Genomic DNA, 8,467 nt, shown 5'->3' on the forward strand with positions numbered 1-8,467 from the left:
TGAAGCATGGTCTTTTTGGATGAACGCTGTTTCCTGCAACTTGCACTTTGTATTCTGTCTGGCTGAAAGGTTATATTAAAAAAAAACTTGTAATCTGGATCAGGAAACTTTTAAAGCACTTTACTGAAAAAAAAACTGATGAATTCGCCTGAATTTCATAAATTGAGGATTCAGGACTCTCCAATGCCAATACAATGTGCCGAAAGCAAATACATGATGCATTGTGCTTTGCTCGATGCTACTTTTCTTTCAGTTCTGCAAGTCCATCTCTGACAGCAATTCCAGTAACTTGACAGTTATGAACAATTTCTGCCAATCGTTACACAACTTTGGCTCCTAAACTTTCCCACATCCCAGCTTAATTTTCACCATAACTACAATATATTTTTACTTCAGATTCATCCAAATACATTTTTCTGATCCCTCAACTTAAATCAACCAGATTCACTGATTGGACTGAAACATAGAGCACATTCGTTACATACAGGTATACATGTAATATACTAGCGTGCTAGTTCTATCACAGATTCAGGCATTCAGCTGAACCAGCCTGTGCTAAAGTATACAATATACAACCAGAAAACAGCGCAAGACACCAAATCAACTGAAGATGCAGGTCCTGGACAGCAGAAGAAAACCAAGAATATTTGCAGCGATGAGTAGGAATGACATATTGCAATTAAAGCTGCGGCTTCAGGGTTCATTTCAGGTTCTTGTTGAACCAGTCGATTGTGTCCCCCATCGCTTCCTCAGCACTCGCCACGGCAGCCGCATCATCATGGCTGTATCTCACGCTCCACCCATGTGCCACACCAGGGAAAATCTTTACGAAGTGAGCAAACTGCAGATCGAAAGAGAGAAACCAATCCAGGATCAGAAGCTGCACAGAAGCAATACCAACAGCTAGAAAAGAATCAAAGGCATAGCTGCCATGATTTGGATGTAGTTTGTGAGTTGTGACACAGTTTAGCACTAGAGTAATTCAATTTTCGCTGATTCTGTAACTCTAGGAAATGGTCTAGCTTGTAGATTAAGCTGCTGAAAAGTGAGAACTTACTCCTGAGTTTGCTGAAAGGACCTGCTCGAATTGCTTGATTAATTCTGGTGGAGAAACATGATCGATCTCAGCTCCAAGTATCGAAATCGGGCACTTGACCTCTGATGTTAAGTAGCAGGTGCTATAGTTAGGTTCTGAGTCATTTGCAATAGAATTATAGAGAAGTGTTAGATCGCCTCCAAAAATAAAGAGAAAGAAGATTGACCTTTAATATCATCAATTGTAATAGGCCCAGGGTGCAATACTACAGCAGCCTGGATCTCATGAACTTTTGCCAACTCCACAACAACAATTCCTAAATGTGAGAGAAGAAACGATGCTCTGCAGGCAATATTTTAAGTTGACAACTAAAGCACAGCATAAACGAAAGATGGTATTTACCGCCCCAGCAGTAACCTGCAGCCCCAACAGCAGATACTCCCTTCTCCTTTAGAGCAGCAATAACTGGTTTTGCCTCTTCAAACCCTTTTTTCTAGCAAAAGATACATATTTGCGTTCATGAATTTATTCCACAAAATAATTTTAACAAAAAAGAGGCGCGAAGAAACCAATGCAAAATAATTCCCCACATTTCATATTGTGTGTGAAGTTTAAGATGACATACGGGCAGCAGAGTAAGATATGTGTACATCTAGCTACCTTAAACATCATAATCAAGATTATATGTCCTATAACTCTTATACATGCCTACCTAAATCTAAAAACTTCCAAAGCATGCTAGAAATTAGAATCAGTGAACTTTACTACCCAATTAATTTTGAATCTGGTAGGAAAATTCCATATTTCTCACTAAACCATTTGCGCATATACAATTAAGGAAACTTTTAGTCAATAAGAGGCATCCTAAGCAGATTATTGTTAGTAGGAACTAACAGATAGGACCGAACTACCCCCTACTGTACATGTTATTGGAAAGTCATCAGCCTTTGTGTTGCCATCTAGATGTCTACATACATGAGGTAGATCATTCTTTGCTACCCTTTTCACTCTTTTATTTATTATTCTCTCATCTTGGTATCTCACTTGCATAGAAAGTTGAAATATTTAGGTTAGCAACAACAAATGAAAATGACAAAATGGCCAGGGGAGAACGAACCGGAGCATGTGATTTTATCCACACAGGTCGAGGCCTCTCAGCATTCTCAGGTGTGTAAGGATCCCCATGTAGGAAATCTGGTACCACAACAAAGTAACCGGACAAAGCAACCTTGTCTGCTATTTTCCTTCAGAAGATAAGTGTTCGATTAGTCATGAGATTACCGATTAGATTACTATCAGAGTCCATTTATCACTGACACTTATTAGTGCCTAGAACAAACTTGGAAGTACCGATAGACTTTACGACGAGATTTGATAACTAGGTTCAGTTCTATTTGAATGATGTTTGCTTTGGATAAATAATTTTTCTTCAAATATATTTATCCAAAGCAAACATCATTCAAATATATTGAAGGAAAACATAGTAAAATTATTTCCAATCCTAGCGATTTTACAGAGCTCCAGTGGCGAGGACTTCTATAAAAAAACCACAGATTATGACCAAGAAAAAAAAAGTCAACTGTCGCTTGGCACAGAGATTTATACCTCAGATTCGGCGATTCGAACCCTGCAAAAGGAGAAGGGCTGTCAGCCTGTCACTTGCAACTTGTTCCTATCCCGAGCAAAAGAGTTGTGGGGGCAGAGAGGTGGCGATAGATTGCTTTTGGAGTTGGGGGGAACAGAGAGGAACCGTTACCATTATCTAAAATAACAGATCAGCAATTACCGAAGATGTCGGAGATGAGGATGACGGCGGCCTTGGACTCATCGGAGCCCACGAGGTAGGCCTTGAGCCCGCCGAAGCTGTCGACGACCTTGCCCTCCCCGCCGGCGGGGTTCAGCGCCGGAGGGTTATCGCAGCACTGAGCGCTCGCCATTTCCTGTCTCTCTGTCGCTCTCGCAGTTGCGCACGCTCTCCTTTTCCAAGGCTGCTGCTAGTGTGCTGAATGTTCAACCCGCCGGGAAACCCAACAAACGGCAACATCCCACCCGTGAGCACGTAGGCTGGGCCTGAAGATTTGCTGTTGCACCAGATCGATCGGCCGGCTAGGTCCCAGGCCGAGCTGCAGCAGCTGGTGGGCCCGTAATTTGAAAGTTGAAGACTCAAATAAACTGGAAAATATTTAAAGTATTCTTTTAAAACATTTGCTTCCAGTCGCTCCATAAATTTCAAATTACAGGCCGATTTGGTGCAATTGACCTAGTGCCTCGGCGACATCCATTTTAGGCACACAAAAAAAAAACCTTCTGCTCTCAAGCATGAAATATATTTTTTCGATAAATATCCAAAGAAGTATTTGTTATGGACACATATCGTCCTCGTAATTTACCTTTTTATTACGGATTGAGCACAACCAGTCTACGGCGAACGTGTACAAGCACATAGACCGTGAGAACTACAATGACCTGACGAAGCAGGCCCTAACACTAACACAGCTGATAATCCCACAATACTCCGACGACAAGCGCACTACTGCACTAGGATGTGCTTTATTACAAGGCAGAGTGCCACTCCAGAGTTCATTTCAGGTTCTTGTTGAACCAGTCGATCATGTCCGCCAGGGCTTCCTCAGCACTCTTCACAGCAGCCGTATCATCTTCGCTGTACCTCACGCTCCATCCATGAGACACACCAGGGAAAATCTTGACGAAGTGACCAACCTGCAGACCAGGAGGAGAAAAACAATTCAGAATCAGAAGCTCCACAGAAACATAACAGCATGCCGGCATCCGAAAAGAATCATTGGATATGCCCTTATTCAATGAAAATAGAAAAGGACGTGTCCAGCATGATTTGGAAAGTGTCTGTGAAGGTAGTAGTGCATATACACGAATGAGTCAGTTTGGCACTGGAGTAATTCTATTTTCGCTGATTCTGTAACTCAAGCCGATGGCATAGCTTGCGGATAATTTGCTGAAAATGAGAACTTACCCCTGAATTGGCAGAAAGAACCTGCTCAAATTGCTTGACTAATTCTGGCGGGGACATTTTGTCAATCTCAGCTCCCAGTACAGAAATCGGGCATTTGACCTCTGATGAAAATAATACAGAGTTAACAAATGAAACGCTTGCAATAGAACAATGTTTGTGCACCTTCAGAATTCACAACAAAGAATCTTTACCTTTGATATCATCAACAGAAACAAACGACGGGTGCAACAGTACAGCAGCCTGGATCTCCTTAGCTTTTGCCAACTCAACAACAACCTTTGCTGAATGTGAGGGAAAGAAAATACTCAGCGGACCAAAACTTCAGATTTTAATAAGACTATTACAGAACAACAGGTCCGTTGAAAAATGCTACTTACCACCCCAGCAATAACCTGCAGCTCCAACAGCAGACACTCCCTTCTCCTTTAGAGCAGCAATAACAGGTTTTGTATCTTCAAACCCTTTTTCCTAGCAAAGAAATAACTTCTTTGTTGATGAAATTTGTGCATCAAAAGAAAGCAAGGAAAGAAACCAACATGTAACAGTTCCAACCGGATCCATGCTTTTGCAAGAAATAGGGTAAGAGGAAATGATACCAAGGCACAGAGGTGATTAGACATACTGACAACTGACATAGCCTTCCTACCAATTGTAATATAATTTGTCTTTTACTCCTATCACCACATAAACATAATTATATATAGAAAATTTCCAAAGCAGGCAATAGTTAGTCAACCTAGAGGTTTTGAACCAGAGATGAAAATCTCATAGCACCACAAAGACAATTGTCAATTTGCCATTGAACAGCTAGTATGCAGGTGTGCAATCTTAGTTTTAGTCACCATTTTTATGAAAAGAGGCATCCTCGGAACATATATTGGTAGGCAATAACATTAGAGACAGCAAATTCAAAGTGTAGCATGAGCTTCACTAAAAGAAATTGCAATGAGGATCACTGCCAATAATAATGCATGTTGTTAGAAAGTCATCTTATATATAGTTCCATATAGATATTTACTCTTAGGAGTAAGAAACATTCTTTGACTACCTAATATCTTCTTCATTATCATCTTAATTTGATTTCTCATTTGAATCAGCATAATTAGAAATAAGGTACACCCAAATATTACTACAGAAATATTTTAGAAAAAGGAGCTGGTGACAACAAACCGGAGTATGCGACTTTAGCCACTCAGGAATGGGCCTCTCAGTATTCTCTGGTGCGTAAGGATCCCCACGGAAGAAATCTGGTACCACAACAAAGTATCCTGACAGAGCAACCTTGTCGGCTATCTTCCTTCATGAGATAAGACAAGTATTACCATCAGACATCTCTTTACAGGTGATAGTCTGCGATTATATAAAACTTTGGTAGTATTTAAAAGAGGCCCCGACCAGAGGCCATCATTAAACTCTATTACTGGCATTTAGGAAACTTTGAAAACCCAACACACTAACAAAGTGCATGGCCACCCAGTCCCAAAGTTTGTTAATAACATTCCAATGATCCATATGTCAAAATACACAGGAAAAATGCACGCATATAATACTCCCTCCTCCTTTTAATATATGATGTTGGATAGTTCAATATAAGGAGTAGTATATTAGCAATTTAGCTTATATAAGTAGGTTGTTTACTACTAAGTAGTTTGCAGGAATAAGTACGGTTACTGTGATTTACAGGGCCTTCTTCAATCTCGTGGCAACAAATTTCCACACGGGACCAGCAGGAGATGATGAGTGACAGACTGAGCACCGACTGGCATAAAACCTGAATCCCTGAATCCTAAATAAATAACGCCAAAATGAAGGCAGCAACTGAGCAAAATGATACACGTTTCACCATCACGATTCCCTGGAAGTGGCACTCTACCACCCCACCAGTAGCACATAATCACCCATCATGATATCACACATCCCCTAAAACTCCCCCCACGATTCGTCTCCACCAACCCCAGTGATTCTGCAGAACTATCGATGCCCGGATTTTTTTTTCCAAAAAAAAGAAAACAAAGAGCACAAAAGGAAATCAAGTGTCACTTGTCACGATGAGTCCTACCTCAGATTCGGCGCTTCAAACCCTGCAAGAGGAAAAGGGCCAGCACCTGTTAATTGTCACCGTCCCAAGCGAACGATCTGGGGAGCGGGCCAGATTTGAAGTGGGGAAAAAGGAAATACCGAAGACGTCGGCGACGAGGACGACGGCGGCCTTGGAGTCCTCGGGGCCGGCGACGTAGGCCTTGAGCCCGCCGAAGCTGTCCACGACCTTGCCCGCCCCGCCGGCCGGGTTCAGCGTCGGCGGGTTATCGCAGCACTGGGAGCTCGCCATCCGCCCCCGCCCTCGTGCTCTGCTCTCTCTCTCTCTCTCCCGGGCTGCGGTGGCGGCGGACTGGCGGTTGGCTGGCGGTTGAGGCTAGATGCGCGAAGAAGGGACGAGACTCGAGACGGCATTAACGGACGGAGCACGGGTATTAAATGGGGGACAGGCAGAGACCGGTGAGCGCCGTGGTCGCGTGGGGGTTTTGATCGCGAGACAGCGACGGCCAGCGGCGGTTCGAGATTCCAAACTGCGTGGAGAACGAACGGCGGGGGACGGCCGGCCGGCCGGCCGTCGGCCGGAAAAGCGGGTAGGTTCGAGACTGCGTGGGGTTTCGGTTGCGGCTGCCGGGCTGGAAGGGTCCGTGCAGACGTGCAGCTGGCTCGTGGCCAGTCGAGACCCGAGCTCAGGCGTCTGCAGGAAGACGTGGCCGGGCCTGCGCCGATGGGGATGGAGGGACTCCGGCACTCTGGGGTCAAGTGGGCAACGGCACGGTGACATCACTGCTGATCTGTTCTTTCAAAAAACATCACTGCTGATCCATCACGGTTGACCTGCTGCGGTGATTACTCCGGTCACGGTAATTGCTGGCGGGCGCGGTAAGTTTTAGTGGGGCATAATTAGGCGATGTTTAGTTCTCAAAAAAAATTCTAAAATACTCATCATATCAAATTTTCGAACATATACATGGAACAATAAATACATGTGAAAATAACTAATTATACAATTTAACTGTTTCATACGAGATGAATATTTTAGATCTAATTAGTTTATAACTGAGCATTAATTATGAAATAATAATAAAATATATTACAGTACTAAAATTCAAATTTTCTCGCGAACTAAACACAGTCTTACCTTTTTCACCTCCCAACGCTGGACCAGGGCCGACGGAATTTTTTTATTTTTAACCTTTTTTAAATAATATTTTAAGTTTAACCCGTTCCAGTTTTATTTGCGACCCATAGCCCGTTTAGTCGCGCCAATTGCCCTGGCGCCAGGGTTTAACTTTTCGGCGGTAAACCGGCGAAAAACCGGTGAATTTACCGTTTTCGGTAGGAACCGGAAAGTGGTATACCGGTGTTTTTCGGTATTTTTCGTTTCGAATTTTAAAATTTCAAAAAAATTTATAAATAACCGTCAAAAAAACGGCAAAAATTATGATAAAAAACTAGGGATTTTTATTAGCTTATAGCACTTGAAATCATTCAAATCTAAGTTGATTTGGTAGGTCAAAATGATGAATTTTCTATGATGAGTGAAAATTTGGTAGGTCAAAATGATGAATTTGCTATGAGGAGTCAAAATCTAAGTTGATTTGGTAGGTCAAAATTTGCTTAAGTCTCACCATCTATGAGGAGTGAAGAACGCAGGTACTTAAGCAACCGAAAAGTTTTTATATCTATATTTCGTTTTTTCTAGTTATTCCATTCATTTCATACAAAATCTTCGTATGCAGAGACTATGCATTTGCTACATGGATTATAGATGGACAATACTTTCGATTACTGTGGAAGCAATGTGTTGTATTAATTGGACTACGGACTTAATTGTAATAATTTTAATAGATTTTGTACTTTGGACTAAGTACGTGTGCACTTTGGACATGAATTATGTGTTTCGTTTTCGTATTTCTCATTGTGTGCTGGAGTTTCTTATATGTTGTGTATTATAATCTATAAATATAGACATAATTAGGGCAAACTCCCCAAAATTTTCAATTTCTTTTCACAAATACATAATTTCCCCATCATTTTCCAACTGTTTCCATCATTTTTCGGTGAAAAGCACCGAAAAACCGGCCGGTATACCGAAATTTCGGAATTTTGAATTTGAAAACTCTTTCCGATCGAAATTACCGGAAAACCACGAAATTTCGGCCGGTATACCGTTTCCGGTGGTCACCGAAATTTTTTTCAAAAACGAAAACGTAAACCCTGCCTGGCGCTACTGGCAGCCTTTGTCGCGCCAGTGCATGCGGCGCGACAAGGGTGCCACGCTGGCGGCACCAACAGCGGCTGGACATGCCAGCTGCTGACGTGGAGACTCTTGTCGCGCCAGGCGGGCTGGCGCGACAAGAGCTTTGTCCTGGGCCTGCGCAGGCCCTCTCTTCCCCACCCTC

General features: G+C 42.6%; 2 protein-coding genes across 3 annotated transcripts; both read right to left on the bottom strand.

Annotated features, from left to right (window-relative positions):
- Positions 1-328: 328 nt before the first annotated feature.
- Positions 329-3,079, bottom strand: LOC120665564 (endo-1,3;1,4-beta-D-glucanase-like). Of its 2 annotated transcripts, XM_039945158.1 has the most exons (7): positions 2,823-3,076; positions 2,642-2,663; positions 2,154-2,280; positions 1,439-1,529; positions 1,263-1,352; positions 1,058-1,158; positions 329-841 (listed from the first exon to the last, which is right to left on the bottom strand). In XM_039945158.1, the coding sequence occupies exons 1-7, from the start codon at positions 2,971-2,973 to the stop codon at positions 701-703; spliced, it is 723 nt and encodes a 240-aa protein (XP_039801092.1). In that variant the 5' UTR covers positions 2,974-3,076; the 3' UTR covers positions 329-700. The 2 variants fall into 2 exon arrangements, with proteins under 2 accessions (XP_039801092.1, XP_039801093.1); XM_039945159.1 differs by lacking the exon at positions 1,263-1,352 and having other exon boundaries at positions 1,058-1,191; positions 2,823-3,079.
- A 262-nt stretch (positions 3,080-3,341) lies between these two features.
- LOC120665565 (endo-1,3;1,4-beta-D-glucanase-like) lies at positions 3,342-6,705 on the bottom strand. The gene is made up of 7 exons (XM_039945160.1): positions 6,207-6,705; positions 6,088-6,109; positions 5,199-5,325; positions 4,406-4,496; positions 4,220-4,309; positions 4,029-4,129; positions 3,342-3,757 (listed from the first exon to the last, which is right to left on the bottom strand). The coding sequence occupies exons 1-7, from the start codon at positions 6,355-6,357 to the stop codon at positions 3,617-3,619; spliced, it is 723 nt and encodes a 240-aa protein (XP_039801094.1). The 5' UTR covers positions 6,358-6,705; the 3' UTR covers positions 3,342-3,616.
- Positions 6,706-8,467: the final 1,762 nt, after the last annotated feature.

The sequence above is a fragment of the Panicum virgatum genome, chromosome 3N (assembly GCF_016808335.1).
Source record: "Panicum virgatum strain AP13 chromosome 3N, P.virgatum_v5, whole genome shotgun sequence".
Taxonomy (NCBI): domain Eukaryota; kingdom Viridiplantae; phylum Streptophyta; class Magnoliopsida; order Poales; family Poaceae; genus Panicum; species Panicum virgatum.